Genomic DNA, 16,780 nt, shown 5'->3' with positions numbered 1-16,780 from the left:
GGTGTGCAACTCAAACCTATAAAAATAAATGGGAGTTCCGGCCCTACCCTATAGAAACAAAGTGAGTCAAGAGGATTAATGACTAATGCTCACATTATTGTTTATAAGCATGTATAGTTTCATTTTTAATGTTTTAATATAAAACAAAATATTCATTGGACATCTAGTAAACATTTCCTGATTGATTCTAAAAATCCCCAAACATAGCGTAGGAGGAAACCGGTTCAGGAGTGGCTCTAGATATCTACTGTGATGCATCGCCTTCAATCCCCTCAACTTCGATGGCAGCCATGGCCGCCGTAGCTTGACCGCCGTCATCTGTTGAGTCCCGCTCTCCATCATCCGCGTCTGTTCCCGTCTCCTCCTGGTTGTCTTCTTCCCTAACCTCATGTCTGGCAGTCCTTAATCTCCCCGCCTGCCTCGTAAGACGAGCGCAGCTCCTTCTTCCGGCTCGCTCGTCCCCTCTGTCTCGCTCCACATATTCCTCTGTGGTCTCGCCTTCTTGTCTCTTACCGTTCCCCGCCCCTGAACATTTGTGGTCTCTATAGTAACTCTGTCTGGAGAAGCCTTTGTTACAGACGGAGCACCGGAAGCGATAACTGTCCGTGTGCGACTGCTGGTGCTCCAGCATGTGAGCCCTGCGACTGAACGCCTTCTGACAGAAAAGACACTTGAAGGGCTTGATGCCTACGAGCAAAAAAATATTGGCGGAGAATTGACAATTATCTCAATGGGGAAAATTTTGCCGCTAGATGACATTGTGGAGCAAAAAAAAAAAGTGCCATTATTTTACAATTACGACTTAAAAAGTATTGCTGTCTTTGTTTTCTTTCCAATATGTGTTTCATGTTTAACAGAGTAAGAGTCCATATGGAAGTATGAGCAGAGATTAGAGCCAAATTCATGGAGTGGACAAAGATTACTGACCTGAATGCGACAGAATGTGTGCCTTTAGCTTGTCCGGTCTGTTGAATTCTTTCGTGCAACCTACATGAGTCCTATATGAAAGAAAAGCAAAATGAAGGCAGTAAGTTCTATCTACTGTATTCAAACGGATAGATTTTAACGACGTTTGCCCTTACCTGAAAGGACACTTGTATTTTTTAAAGGGTTCATGGATGAGCATGTGGCGCTTGACTTTGTCCTTCCTGTTGAAAGTGGCTTCACACACGGAACACTTGTACGGCTTCTCACCTGGAAAAATGGAGAAGCGTTTCATTTTTCACATTTAGCTTTGTCTTAATAAATGACAGTTGAGCCACTTTAGCCAACATTTAGCCCCCTTAGAGGACTACCCCACTGTGTTAAAGTCAAGGCCCGGGGGCCGGATCTGGCCCGTCACATCATTATATGTGACCCCCAAAAGCAAATCAAGCATGTCAAGTTCCATGACGCTTGCTAAAGTCTGAACCAAAATTTCAAATTGTCCTATGTAATCCGCAATAGCAGCCATTATTCTTGACTTCTGATTTTAAAACTAGTTATCCATCAATTTGTTGTGCGCTGTGTATGTTATATGTGGAGGTGATTAAACATTTATATGGTTTCACAAAATTCGTAGTGGCCCTCCAAGGGAATCCATAACTACAATGTATGTGTCGCGACAAAATGAGTTTGTACACAAACATGATCGCAATCTCTCGTAGGTCGTCTTACACACCCGAGTGAATCCTTGTGTGTAGTTTGAGGTAGTGTTCTGTCTTGAAGACTTTCTTGCAGATGTGACACTTAAACCTCCCTCCAACACCATGAGTGGGTAGATGGCGTCTGAAGTACCTCTCGCACGGGAACACCTGAGGAGCGCAGTGCACGCGAAAGTCAACAAGCTTTCAGTCCACTTCCCCGCTAACTTTTTCTTTATCCACCTCTCTAGCGAGCAGCATTCTCCTTCTCAACAAATATCAGATTTTTCTTTCGCGCAATGGTGTTCATGTTGTCTTCTTTTAAACAACAGGGACATAAATGTACACAGAACGGCATCTTTCAACAGCGGCGGTGGGGTGGAGAGTAGACTTAATCAGGTTGGGAAAACTTTGATTTTGAAGGATTTCCTACCCAAACAGTTGATTTTTTTTTTTTAGACACATCACATAAGGAATCAATGACAGCTCTGGTGAAGGCTGAAGTGACAGATGAAACTGTTAGCAAGGAAAGAGAATTCTCTCATTAAAAGAAAAAACAATGTGGTGGTTTGTTGCGCTAACGATGTCATGGCAAAGTTAATTACAGCCGTCCAGTGGCATTAGGATTTTCATAATATCAGCAATATTGAAATATTAAACTTGAAGTTACTAAATAAATAAATACATAACAGGGAGGGCATCAGTGTAGATGTTTGAATGTGTGTGTGTGGGCGGTACCTTTTGACAGTGTGGGCATGGGAAGTTGTGTGAGGCAGTCAGTAGGTGTTGCTCCAGAGCTTCTTGGGAAGAATATTTGCTTTGACATTTCACACACCTGTAGACAAGCGCAGAAAACAAAAACCATCAGAAAGGTTTACCTCTGCCGAGGCTTGAACTATTTGTCACCTGTGACTGATTCTATGAGTCACGCCAAAATCTTAATTGCCCGCCAATCATAAAATACAATTCTAGGCTTATATCTTAAATATTGTAGTTGGACAAATCCACATTTATTAACACAAAACCCCGCTTGTGTTATTTTGTGTTTTAATATAAGGGAGAATGAACCAGAAACAGGCAGATGGCCCAAGGATGGGCACACAGACCGGCCGCAGGCAGAGTGTCACTTCTCCCGGCACAATTACTCATCGGCAGGCACAATGACTTTCCTCCAGGTACACTCACCTGTAGAATGTGGTTTCCTTGCGTGTGTTCTGCTGCGGGCAGAAACAGTGGGAGTACTGGTGGACTCCCAGTTCAAACAGAGAGGGGAACACCTTGCTGCAGAGGTGACAGCGGTAGGTCAGCTGCTCCTGATGAGTCCTGATGTGCTCCAGGAACTGATCCAGTTTCTGGAAGGTCTGGGAGCAGGACTTGAGCACACACTTGTAAACCTGACAGCGGAAGCGCCACCAATTATTGATCCGGACATGGAAAGAAACATTTCAGATCAGGAGCTATGACTGTTCGGATCGATCACAACTCAACAGGGCATGATTACAGAGCATACGAACCACTGTGAATGGTGAAATACTGTAAGTAATTGAAGACCCTTTTAAGAATGTATACAATTGTCTGTTAAACAACAAACATAGCACCAAGTGTCAATTTGTTCAGATCCAACTGTGAACAGGCAGCGATTCACTATTATTTTCTTGAAATTCCCATCGCCGTCCTTTGGCTCACCTGCTCCCCCTTGTGTTGGGTCATGTGGGATTTGAGCTGGAAGTAGGTCTTGAACTTGCTCGAGCAGAACTGGCACTGGTAGGAGCTGTCGACCACCACAATCTGTTTCGTCTGAGCTGGACCCTCTTGGTTCGGAGGCTGAGAGGTCAGAGACTCGCCGCAAGGGCTCTCTACATCAGCTTGGGCCTCCGATACGCTTTCCTCCGCTTCCCCTGATGTTTCTGTGGCCAAAGCTGTCATTTATGGGCGTTACTGAAGACCAGTGGTGGGAAGTTTTTGGGGGGGGGGGGGGGGGGTTCTCTCTCTCTCTCTCTCCAGATATCGGCACTTGAGTATTTAACAGATGATATTTGTAGTATTTACAGTAGTGCAGGTACTTTTTACAACCTCGACTGACTACAGCAGATGACATTCTAGTTGACGTGACACAAAATATAAGTGAATGTCTTATTTCAACCGCTTGTAATGTACCCAATGAGGCTGCGTCGTCTTCCCGTGTTGCCTGGTGCTGGGGGTCCGCCTCCTCCTGGTCACACTGCTGCTGCTGCTGCTGCTGATCCCCGCCGGCCTCCTCCTCATTGGGTGACACCGGCACGACCTTTACAGTGAGCGGCAGCCTTGACACCGTGCTGGCCACGCCCATGGGCCACACCTTAATGACAAGAGACAGCTGGTATTTTGACGTAGCTGGTGTGGGATTGTAGTACTTTCTTCCTTCATAGGAATGTACACCAGCAATTTGGAGCTTGCAGTATGATTCAGGGCAGTTGTACACTATCGCACAAAAAACATTCTAGTAGAGTACTGACAAATCACTGAGAACCTTGTGTGTCTGCATGTGTTTCTTCACATTGGACTTTTGGGCGAAGGCTCGACCGCACACGATACATTGAAATGGTTTCTCTCCTGTATGACTGCAAAATAAAGGAAAAAAAAAAGTTGTGACAACGTGGATTTTTTTGGGGGGGGGATAAGAGTAGGGGAGTAGCTCACCTCCTAATGTGCTGCTGGAGGTCAAAGTTTTTGGAGAAGATTTTGTCACAGAAATTACACTTCAGCTTCGGTCCTTTGGACTTCAGTGACTCTGCTGAGGTAAATCAAAAGTAGCAAAGATTCGCATAATGCTTCCCTACGTTTTTACTGCATGACATGTTTGTGGAAGGTCTTTGTTGAGTTATTTGAAGCAGCATCAGTGGTCCAGTGTTCCACAAAAAGTGGCCTCTGCTCAAAGAGACACCTTACCTCAAATACGGGCCGAGTGCATCATCCACAAATAAAATCTCCTCAAATAATCTCCTTTTCGCACAGAATGACAAGTGACCGCTATTTACTCTCACTTGCAAACCTTTAGGCTTAATTATTTTTGTCAAAAAAATACCCCCCCCCAAAAGAACAACTTAAAAATAATAATGACAGCCCCCCACCACTTACACAGACACATACATACCTAGACCACCATCGGTGCTTTTTTTGCTACTTGTTGGTCGTTTGGGGGCAATGAGTTTTTCAAACTCGCCCAACTCCGTTGTGTTGGTGGTGATGCTGCACGTCTTTGTTTTGATGCCCAGCTTTCCCGGACTGTAGACAGGAGGCGTGGTGAATAATTGGCTCTCCACACACTGACTGGGCACCTATGTGACATAACAGTGTCATGACAGCAAATCATTCACTCAAAATCTCTTGTACTTAATCACTGAAATGGCACTTCATTTGTTTGTGTAACACAAACACAAAATTGTGACTAACACTGTCAAAAAAAAAGCCTCATTGTAAGTAAGCACAATTCAACAAGTTCTACACAAGTTATGAATGACATAATATGTGGTATATTTATCACTTCAACTATTAATATAGGCAATTATAAACATTTTTAGGAGGTTGGCATCAATTAGTTGATTACTTTTCACAATTCCATGCTGAGTTCAAACGGGCTGTACCTAATCTTGCGGCAAGTAAGTCGAGTGCACAGTTCGCCAACAACAGCACACCGAACCATTGTTCTCCACTCACTTGTACAGGATGGAATGGATGCAGATTCAATGCGTGAATCTCTGCACTACCGCCACCGACCATGTGGGGCAGCGTGCTGTAGACCTGAACTACCGAGTTGCCGTGGTTGGCGGGGACATGCGAAGAGGCGAGTGGCTGCTGGGTGGGTTGTCCTGCCGGCAGCGGGTGGGCCGGCGTCTGGCTCGGAGCAAGTGTGTGGGAGGGCTGATGTTGAGGATGATGATGGTGGTGATGGTGGTGCTGAAGATATGATACACCAGTTGTGTGCATGCTTGGGTTACTCTGGAAGACAAACCATGATTAAGCTTAAGTGATACAGTTCCAGTTTAGTCAAATGGGACGAAAATTGACTGGTGGTGGTGCGTTACCTGTACGGGCGTCTGCATGGCGGTCATTGGCTGGTCAATGGAGGTGAACGCTGAGATGGCAGACATAAGAATGTCATCACTGACCAGCACGTTGCCTTGGACTAGCGTGTGTGTTAGAGGGGAGGGTGGAACTGTGATGTAGGTGGACACCTGCAAGACAGTCACAATGACACACAAGGAAAACTTTTTTAAAATTTATTTCCATGTGATAGAGTGCAGAAATAGAGTACCTCCACCAAAAATACAATTCTTACAGAATCAATTTTGTCAGAATAGAGTCATAATGTGACAATCATAAAAATCGTGGTTATGAGAAGTCAAAATGTAATGACAAAGTTATTTTAGTAACATATACTCCATCTTATAATTAACAATGGTCGGATTTTCTTCTCACCTGCCTGTTGGCATTGGTTTGAGGTCCTGAAGTGATGGAGGGAGCCGGTGTGTAGGCATTGGTGGAGGCCAAAGACACAGTGGAAAGGGAGGGGGCACTCGACTGGCACTGCTCCCGTTTGTGTGCCATGAAGGCCGGCAGGGAATTAAACTGCTTCTTACACTTCCCGCACAAGAACACATCTTCGTCATCTGTGGGAAGAAACAAACATATACAGTGAGGCGGAACAATTGTATTTATATATATACCAACATTTATCCATCTAATCCTGTCGTGCTTTTCAGGGTCACAGTGGAGCTGGAGCCTCTCCCAACAGCACTGGGTGGCAGCCACTCGCAGAGCACATAAAGAAAAGGGACCATTCACATTAACTGAACTTAACTAGGATTTTTCCAACCTTTATTGATCTATGGCACATATTTTACATTCGAAAAAATTCACTACACACCACCAAACAAAACTGTCCCTGAAAAAAAAGTGGACGCACAGATTAACTGTACCTTCTGCCATCTCGTGAAAGAACATTTAATTGTTCTTCCTTGCCAGTGACGTAGATACAGAAACAAAGACACATTATTTGCGGTAAAGAAATAATAGTCCGTAAAATCTCGGAGGAACACAGACACAAGCGGAGACTCATTGCTCTAAAGAAGGCAAATTAATTGGAATGCAGAGTGGCTGCTTCGTCATTCACGCACCCATAGACTGGATAGTTGGCGTGCCGGAGACGTTTTGGTTGTTCGGGTCAGGAACACCTCCTTGACCGTCCAGCAATGATTGGACCGCCAGTACTGTCTGATTGTCCATGCCTGCAGAGGAAAGTCAAATTTGGGAGTTTGATTGCATCCATTGGTGCATCATTTAAAAATACGTCTTGAGAATGACAATCTGATTCACAAGCAGACATGACATGTAATTTTAAATCAAGCCCATCAACTGTGTTTATGCCTTCGTACGTGCATCGTGCTTTGTTTATATTATACTACCATAAATATAATCCGATGACTACAACCATACACATGATCATAAAACCCCGGGTGAAACTAAGTAGACCTACAAAACTTCACATAATGTATCATTTATTGCTTAAAATATAATTCTGTGATAGCGTCTCATGCAGTATTCAATTTAAGCATTAACTAGATTGTTTAATTTTTGCACTCGATTCTACGTGATTTTGTGACGAAAACATTCGCCAAATATTAATTTGTGTTGCGTATAATGCATGATGAAAATGTTCCGATAAATCACACAAACTTAATGTGGACAGCCAAGGCATTTGGGTTGTAATTAAATGGCTATTAATAAATTATTCTTACCTTCAAGTACCTCAAATATAGCCTGCGCCATTTTGCGGTTCTTCAACTGCGTGATCGGCATTTGACTAGTTAAGTCTGCTGAATGAGAAGCGCTGTCACAGCTGTCAATGTGCAGCAAAACACTCTAATGCCGTGGAGAAGCGTGTGACTTTTTGAAACGTTAATTGCAATAAAGACTTAATAATACCTGAAACATTCTCGTAACAGAAACACTTCCATTTACAAATTTCATGTTCGAAAATGAAACCAGAAAATATCACGGTTAAAGCTTAAATGTTAAAAAAAACTTTAGACATGTGGTTGATTAAAAAAATACGATAATATAATTTATGATAGTCAAATTAAATATATCATGCCACTGTGTGACATTAAAACGCATCTTTGTATCGACAAATCTGGGATCGATCGATAAAATGACTGGCAACAAAATCCACCAATCAGATAGCGTTTAACTCGTCTCACTGAGGACTCTGTTTGTCGACCAATGAAAGAATCCAGGCTGGCACACGTGTCGGTTTCGCGGCAAAAAAGATTTCGCGCGAAAAGTGTCCCATCCTTGTTTGGACCTGGATCAGCTGGGACAATAACAACAACTACGGACGACTACAGGACAGAGAAAGACGTTTTCAGAAATGAACTGCACCCGCCGCGAGCTTCTTGCGGCCGAGCATATGCTGATTTGGCGGATCCACTTATTTACGGGAGGCTTTATTTTCTGTCTTTTTTAAAAAGCTGCACTTTAGTCGGACATCTTCCCGTATGCCCCAACAAGCCGAGAGGGGTTGGGGCGAATGACATCGCTAGCATGCTAATATGATTAACTCTGTGTTCTTATGTAGGACGTCATTTATTAATGTCCCACTCAACGAACACTTTATTAAAATGGTCCGAACATAACGGAAGCCTTTTGGTGGAGGTGAAGGCAACTGTCTTCGTGCCGCACAGCGCTTTTGACCCTTTCTGGGAAACCGCCGCAAAGTTTTTTTACTCGTCATTTCATTCAAGTTGCTGCCGTGTCGGGCGTTGTGTTGTTTCTCCTAAAACGTAAACGGCGACTTTGCCTCGTGTTTGTGCACTTTTCGTGTCGTCCCTCCAAGCGGCTAGCTCCTCGTTAGCATGCTTGTCGGCGGGGCCTGGTCTCGTGCTGACAACCACAGGTGAAAACAAAAGGATAGCATGCTAGCTCGCCACCCATCTGCTCATTTTACTGCCTCGTTTGCTTTGTGTGCTTAAACCTCAGCTCTGGCTTCCCGAGCTGGTACGTATTTGTCATTATTTGTATTTCAAATACATTTGGTAGAACGTCACGCCCTGCAATTTCACTCGGAAGTAGGATTACAATATGGGTGTCATACACTCATGAGGAACTTCTCCAAAAAGTCTCCACAAGTTGCTCAAAAACACTTGAAGTCAAACGATCACGCGGCCTCTTGCTCACAGATACAAGAACCTTTTAAGTGGAGGACTTGTTGAGTTCGTGTGAATCTAGTTCTGGCATAGCAAACTGTGAGAGACCCCTGCCATGTCAGAGACTCTGATAACAGGCCACACGTCAGAGGATCTGTTGGCTGACTTTGAGACTTTGCTCAACTCTGGAGGTGTCGCTCTTGGTCAGGACCACCAAATAGTCATCATCACCAGCCCCAGTAATGAGGGACTCCACCCGGACGCAGCCCCTTCCAGCACGGGAGAAATCTTGCTGTTTGCTACCCCACAGGGATCCGCTGATGTGGCCTTCCAAGACGAGAGAAGGCCGTCCCTCGGAAGGCCATCGGTGAGGGCTTACAGGCTTGGTGGTCGGGTTGGCCCATCAAGGTCACGTGTTACCAAAATTCAAAGTGTGGAGAATTGTTGAAAAGGTTCTGTTCAATTTCCATGGGATGTTAAGCTATGGAATTTCACAAACTCAAACATAAATATTACTATTTCTCATAAGCACACGTGCAAGCAAAATAAATTGCTCTCCTTGCCCACATGTGACGGCATCACACGGAATCCAACATTAATGGTGGTTGGATGGTCCTGGGCCAGCATGACACTGTGTCAGGCCGTCACATAGCTCAAAGACGCTGGCCCATCTGGGCCAGTATAAACTTGATGAATAAATACGATGCAATCAACACCTTCTTGCTTTTTAACGCAAATAGTTTTCCCCACTGAAATCTGAGCTAACTATGCAGAAGTGGTATACTCTTTAGGGCTTATAGAATAAAGATGCAAAATATGAATTCATCACTCAAATGTATGTTACATCATGACTATACATGGCCAGTACCTACTTTAATATATTCCTGCTTTATTCCCATAAACTGCTGTAACATCCCATTGCCGGCTCGAAATTGTCCATAGGTGTGAATGTGAATGCTTGTTTCGCAATACGTATGTGCCCTATGATTGACGAAAAACCAGTCCAGACTTTCTTATGTTCTCCAAAAGTGTCTTGGCTGTTCAATGACCAACCAACCACCTGTTGTTTTGTTGACTACTTTTTTGAGAGCGGTGTCCTTTTTGGATCGTTTTCCCCTTCTCATCCCCACCACATTGTTATTTCCCATTTTTTCTTTTTTTTTTGTTTACTCAGGTTAAGAGGAAGTTGGACCTGGACAGCGACCATCAGTATGTTAGCACGATCCGGCCATCTTCAGGCCACGCGCCTCCCTCCACACCTGCCCCTCCTAGAGGTATATACACACACGCTTCTTGTTCACGTCAGTTCTCATGTGTGTTCATTCACCCATGATTGAAGTTCCCGACAAACCGGACTCATTTCCTTACTAGAACTGTCACTGGACTAAAGCAGTGATTCTCAACTGGTTTGGTCGGGACCCAAAATTGGGTTGCAGTCCGGAAAAAAAAAATAGACGCATCTTTGTTTTATAACGGTACCTACAGATGAATGATTTCCATTTGATTGTTTTAGATTTCTGGATTTTTAGTTGAGCTTTCAAGATTAATTGACAACTGATCAAATTAATCATCTTTTTTAATGAACCGGTAATCGTTGACGTTATTCTTTTATTTAGAATTGTGCAAATGCTCTTTTAGCATCTCATCATTCTTCTCCAATTTTTATATTTTTTCACAAAAATAGACAGTTTAACTGTTGCGTTAAATCAAAATAAGACTTTTGCCAACGTCTGTTTCTACAATGGAAAACAATGACCGAATCACAAAATGAATCTGTTTCAAAGAGGTTGGCGAGTACATTGGTCGGACATTTTTTAAATTGTTGAGTTGTTTGTTTTTTTTTTTTTTAAATTTTATCATGAAGCAATACCGAATGATTAACAAAAATTTAAAATTCACATGATCCAAAATGTGAAGATTTCAGGTGGAATATGAAATGGTCAGCAGGTGACGTTTTGTGGTCCTTCTCCTCTCAGTTCCTCGCACCCTTACGGAGAGGTCTCGCTATGACACCTCCTTGAACTTGACCACCAAGCGCTTTCTGGATCTCCTGTCCCAGTCAGCTGACGGCGTGGTGGACCTGAACTGGGCCTCGCAGGTCCTGCATGTCCAGAAGCGGCGCATCTACGACATAACCAATGTCCTGGAAGGGATCCAGCTCATTTCTAAAAAGTCCAAGAACCACATCCAATGGCTGTGAGTGGAAAACAAATAGAAGTCACATTCCTGAACAAATACTGTAGAAAACGTTCTGTCTTGTTCAGCCCCGTCGCTCGGTAGCCGTCTGACTTGAGATAGAAACGTAGCCAAGGTGTGGTGTAAACCATAGAACACGTTGTTTGATCGTTCTTCACAGCGGGAACCGCGTCGACGGGGCCTCGGTGGCCCTCCAGCAGGACCTGCGGAAGGAAGTGTGCAACCTCACCGCAGCGGAGGAGCGGCTCGACAATCTCATCTCCAAATGCAATCTTCAGTTCAGTTTGCTGACAGACGAGCCGCAGAGCAAGAGATATCCTTTCCACCGCCAAGTTTTGGATGAATCGAGCCGATGCCGCCATGTTGGAATGGACACGTTTGTGACGATCACGTGGCTCATGCAGACGGTTGGTTTCTTTGACGCGGCATTATACCATTTGAGGATATGCAGGCTGAAAGGAGGGAAATAAGCACATATTTCTGGCAGCTCTTATGCCAGTGGTGTCCAAAGTATGCCCGCCGGGGACCATTTGTGGTCTGCCATGAAGATGGAGATGATTACAGTGAGAAGGGAGGGTGTCAAAAATAAATGGGCGTAAATTAGATTCAATACTGCAGGCTGTTTGTAAGTACGACGACAGTAATAGCACAATTTCTCTTAAATACGGATGAAAAAAAAAATTATTTTAAAAAGATGTAGAGTTTCTTCCATCTTTCTGCTCCGTGTCAAGGTTCAATTTATGAAGATCTCATATTAACCATCAACAAGTTCTGGTTTTGGTTCTGAACATGGAGATGGGACACGGCTGCCGTTCAGCGAATAACAAGCCTTATGCTCTATTTGAGTCGCCAAATGCCGAGAATTTATTCACGAGGTGAGCGCAGGAAAACTCGCAACTCCTACAAAGTGGAGATTTGTGTCGTCGTACTTCCGCAACCGAAGCTAATCGTCAGCCAATGTAAATGTTTATTTACGAGTCCACGTATCTCGTAATTAGCGCGAGTCTTCTGAGCATTTTGCTCCTTAATGGTTGTCTGTCACGCTGGGCTACGTGCGCTGCCATGATTTGAGGACGTCGTTTGATACCTCGGACCAGTTGGTCATGGTGATCCGAGCTCCACCAGAGACCCAGATGCAAGTCTCAGACCCCAGCGAGGTTGGCCCCCCAACATTTCATGGAAACATGTTTGGGAGGGGAAAAATAAATCCCATCCGTCAATTTTCACCTTCTTTGCGCACCTCGCAAGGGTTACCAGGTGTCGTTGAAGAGCACGCAAGGTCCCATCGACGTCTTCCTCTGCCCGGACGACAGCTCCGGGGTTTGCAGCCCCGTGACGGGAAGCAGTCCCTCGAAAGCGAGCGTTGACCCCGCGGCGCACGCGCCGGCCCGCCGGTCTACACCCAGCAAAGAAAGAAGCTCCTCAACTTTGGAAGTTGCATCGTCATCCCCTGCGTCCACGTCGTCCACGGCGACAGCGGCGTCTCAGTCAGAGTCCTCGACGTTGTTGTTAGGTGGGCAAACGGGTACGTGTCAACCAACTCCTCTGTTTTCAGCCAGGTTGTTTGTGGAAGTGTACGATTTTCGATGAAAAGTAAATTCGATTAAATTGTTTTTGAGGTGCGTGCATAATGTCGGCGCGTGCCCTTGAAAGAAAGTACAACAGACGTACGTTTACACAATCCATTCCTGAACAGTAGTCACCTTTTGTTTGGATTTTCATTGTAGTACCCGCAAAAATTCCCAATAATGTGCGTCTAGTCACTTGCAAAAACAAATACGTACCACGCCAAGACAAAATCGCACTGCCATTGTGTATCGCGGATGAAATGTGAAATTGTTCAGAGGTTAACCACTGTATAGAATAATAATAATGGAACTCTCATGTGGTGGCGCTGCAGTCTTACTGCTGTGAATGCGAGTCCGTACACATCCTACTTCCTCAAATTCTTTTGTCTCACACTTTTTTTGTAATGCAAAAAAATATATATAATAAAGTCAAAGGCAATGAGTTCCACATTTTTAAGAAGTAAGTGGTGTTCTTTGTTTCTGTGGCAGAATCCCTTCTGAACAGCGACCCGTTCTCAGGCCTGGGGGACATGGCAGACTTTGACTTTTCCACGGACTTCCTCCACGGAGAGAGCCCCCCTCTCCCGCTGGATGGTTTCATCAACTTGTCTCCACCACACAGTCCCGACTACCACTTTGGCCTGGGCAGCGACTCGGGCATCACCGAACTGTTCGATTGCGACTTTGGCGACCTGTCACAAGTTTTGGGGGAGAGTTAAACAAGGGTTGGGGAGTTGGGGGGATTTTAGCTCTGGGAAAGAGCAGACTAGTATAGTGGACCCTCGGAGGTTCCACCTTTTTGTTTTGTTCCAAATAGAACGGGTTCACCGTTGTAAAACTTTGAAATACAGTGCAGGTGAGGTTTTAAATAGCATTGAAGTTTGTGCACACTCGTACCACACTTTGAGATGCATTGTAATGGGCAACGTAATTTCTCGAGAATAATGCACTTTTTTGCCCCCCCCCTCCCAAAAAAAAAGAGGGCAGCGGAAATATCAGAAATAGAAGGGAGATCTTATACTGTACGCAGGTTCAGGGGACAAACAAAATTCATCACAATGTAGAGCCGTTTACTGTTACCCCTATGTTAAAGATAATAATTAATATCTAATGCTTCAAATCTATCAATAATAATGTGCTGGTATTGGTGTAACTACCCCATGGAATTTTTTTGCCGTCCCAAACTTCGCACACTTTCGAAAAATATTGGGATAAATGTTTTTTTGTTTGTTTTGCTACTCACTGTGAATTCCAGATTGTGGCAAATGTTATCATATCTGTTGCTACTACATCAGTTGGAGGAAACTGATTTAGTGTCTTGCATTACTAGACCACAGAAATGCAGTTTAGCCGTGAATTATACCTTGCACATGCGTGTAATTATTAGCAGTTGTAATTGCTTCGGTACATGGAAGCTTTTCTCTGAGTGATAATAAAATACAAATTACTTTGCGGATCATAATTACCTTATTTTCAGCACTTACAAGGTGCTTTGGAGTATAAGGTGCACCTTCAATGAAAACTGTTTTCATATATAAGGCGCACCGCATTATAAGGCGCATCGAATAGAAGCTACAATAGTTGCTATGGTTGCATTATGCATCCACTAGATGGAGCTACTCTAAAGAGAATACAATACAATTCAGCATTATTTATATAGTGCTTTCCCTTCGCTGCCGCTGTAACAAAGCGCTTTCCAGAACATTTAAAATACTACGTCCAGGACATCAGAATATTGATCCATATTTCAGGCGAGCTCTCGGTTTCTGAGAAAATGGAATGATTTTAGGTGCACCTTATAGGGCGGAAAATACAATACATGTTCAACAAGAGACATTGAAACATTCATTGGGATTTGGACGACTATTCACAGTTGGATGTCGTCTGTAAATGGCCACGGATTTTATGTCGCCCCGTTTTTGTAGCCACTTCTCAGAGTGGAAAAAATGTTTCCCACACCCTACTGAGTATATTACAACCAGCAAATCGGGAGAGCGTAGTGGTCATGTGTACAAAGAAAACTTAAGGCTGTGTATATTATTTGAGTTTGTTATTCTTGAGAAATTACATTCATCCAGATTTCATTTAGTTGTTTTTTTCCCCAGTGTGGCTCTAATACTCCTTTATACTGTAACTTCCAAGTTTTACGACAAACCAGTCAAGCTCCGAGGGTCCATTGTCGTACTTTAGACAACATGAGCAATATTGATTTTTTTTTGTTGTTTTTTTAAATGTAACTTTTATGTGCTTTTAATTGAAAATCACCCCCAAAATTGTATGGCACTTCCTGTTAGGACTTCAGCGCGGGTTTAGCTGTATTTAAATTATTTATGTGTATATATATATATTTTTTGAAGCGTTTTTTTTTTTTTTTTTTCATTTTTGATGGCATGTGCAAGTAACTTGTGAGTTTGGATCCGCATCAGGTTTGGTAGCGCTTGCGCGATCGCAGCTGGCGCCGCAGCTTGTCCCGTCGCGAGGTGTGACTTGAAAGGAGTTTGCGTACAAATCTGATGATTTGCGTCTAAATCACTGGAAGCCCTCAAGATCGTTGTGGATAGCGAGCTGTAGGGATTTTAACTGGCGTAACGTATTTTGCAGGTTGACCCTCAATCTTCATGGTTTAGATGCCTTTCATGGGAACGGTGCTGGTGAAGTTTAGCCGAGGTTGGATGGTCCCGGAAGGTTAGTTCTCAAAGAACCCTCACAACCCTCAAAGTGTTCAGTGCGTGTGTGTGGTTTTTTTTTTCTTCAAACAAGAATCGTGCTGTTGTTCTTAAGTGTACTTAAGTAATATGTCAATTCGTATTGATGCCTTGAGTCGTTTGCCCTGCAGATGGGTCATCTTATCTTGAGCGCAGCGATCAATAGTCATGTGGTGGCTCATATACCGTACACTTATCCATGTATAACACGATCGTATTTTTTGGGGGGGGTGAACGGCAATAACAAACGTGTTTTCAATTTGGCCATTGGCCACCTTTGCAAAATGTCGCTCTTTTGTAGATACCAACTGCGTCGAAACATTTTGCGCCTTCTAATTTATGTTTGCTATTCCCCTTCCTATTCCTTTTCGGGGGGAGAGGGTGCGCGTGAGGATAAATTAATAAGCTTTTGTTGCAGCATTGAATTTGATATTTATTATTTGATGACGTTCTAGAGAAGTGGTAGAGGTCTTCGTACCAGGAAGGGATTTTTACCCTTATCCATGCAAATGATTCCCTGAGTATTTTTTATTTTATTTTTTTTGCTTGTGAGCTATTAGAGTGTTTTATTTTGCGCATCTGCCAATGATGGCAAATGGGTCCTGATTTGTAATTTTGGATTTCTCAGTCACTTTAATCACATTCAGTATTGCGCATAAAATATGTTTTGGGTTTCTGACTGTCCTTTTAAAAAAAAAAAATCCTTCAAATGCATCTTTTCTCACTAACATTGCGCAAGTATGAAGTTTATCAGCTGAGCAAAACAGGCGTCCACGTGTGCAAGCATGTTTTAAAACCGGGAAAGCACCACCAGGGTTTGAATCCCGCACCCTTTGACTCTCAGTAGTCTTGTTTGGAATGTTTTTCGAATGTTGTCATGATGAGAGTCCCCTAGATATCAACATGGGCCAAAAATGGAATCTGTAGCTTCAATTTTACAAAATTTCGATCCCGCCCCTCATTCAGTGTTTTCTGCAGAGCCTATCCTCTACTTTGTGCCGAAAAACTCAATGAACAGTTTTTTGTTCTCTTTGTGGGGCTCCAAGATAGTGGATGAAAATAGCTTGTCACATTTGTCCACCCCATGTGTTTTTTTTTCCAACCACTCTAAGCCATTGATTTTGAAGATTGAATAATGTTGGATGAGTTTGAAATTATGATGTGGGGTTTTTTTTCATCTGGGGGTATATTTACAGTTTAAGCACAATTAATATGTGCAATTGTAAAAGTTCCTTGAAATTGTACTTTCATCTACTTGCTGATTGGAATGCAGACATGGAATTAATGGATCCTGATTTCATTGATTGGGGCGGAGGGTGTTAAGCAACATGTCGGGTTTTTGGATATTATTAGGTGGCAGTATTAGTTTATATTTTCTTGACAGTTTAAAAGTTTTCCAAATTGCTGATTTTGAAAAGATATGTTGTGCCGGCTCAAGCGAATGCAGCATTTTTTGATTAAAAAAAAATATAGATAGATATATATAGGTATATGTTTATACCTCA

The 16,780-nt window shown here is 43.3% G+C and overlaps 2 protein-coding genes across 4 annotated transcripts; one reads left to right on the top strand and one right to left on the bottom strand.

The window, feature by feature from the left end:
* Positions 1–94: 94 nt before the first annotated feature.
* Positions 95–7,518, bottom strand: znf341 (zinc finger protein 341). Of its 3 annotated transcripts, none has more exons than XM_052059755.1 (16): positions 7,400–7,518; positions 6,779–6,889; positions 6,081–6,271; positions 5,687–5,836; positions 5,319–5,600; positions 4,756–4,939; positions 4,302–4,395; positions 4,132–4,222; positions 3,780–3,960; positions 3,309–3,541; positions 2,808–3,016; positions 2,361–2,457; positions 1,661–1,793; positions 1,083–1,194; positions 928–998; positions 95–687 (listed from the first exon to the last, which is right to left on the bottom strand). In XM_052059755.1, exons 1-16 carry the CDS (start codon positions 7,458–7,460, stop codon positions 245–247), a joined length of 2,643 nt encoding a protein of 880 aa, XP_051915715.1. In that variant the 5' UTR covers positions 7,461–7,518; the 3' UTR covers positions 95–244. The 3 variants fall into 3 exon arrangements, with proteins under 3 accessions (XP_051915715.1, XP_051915717.1, XP_051915716.1); XM_052059757.1 differs by having other exon boundaries at positions 3,309–3,529; XM_052059756.1 differs by having other exon boundaries at positions 4,302–4,392.
* Positions 7,519–7,932: 414 nt separating this feature from the next.
* Positions 7,933–16,747, top strand: e2f1 (E2F transcription factor 1). Its single transcript, XM_052059853.1, has 7 exons — positions 7,933–9,173; positions 9,981–10,080; positions 10,783–11,002; positions 11,163–11,315; positions 12,045–12,159; positions 12,251–12,527; positions 13,060–16,747. The coding sequence occupies exons 1-7, from the start codon at positions 8,922–8,924 to the stop codon at positions 13,287–13,289; spliced, it is 1,347 nt and encodes a 448-aa protein (XP_051915813.1). The 5' UTR covers positions 7,933–8,921; the 3' UTR covers positions 13,290–16,747.
* Positions 16,748–16,780: the final 33 nt, after the last annotated feature.

Source organism: Hippocampus zosterae, chromosome 2, assembly GCF_025434085.1.
Source record: "Hippocampus zosterae strain Florida chromosome 2, ASM2543408v3, whole genome shotgun sequence".
NCBI lineage: Eukaryota > Metazoa > Chordata > Actinopteri > Syngnathiformes > Syngnathidae > Hippocampus > Hippocampus zosterae.
The sequence above is the reverse complement of the archived record's forward strand: the minus strand, read 5'-3'. Positions and strand labels throughout refer to the sequence as shown.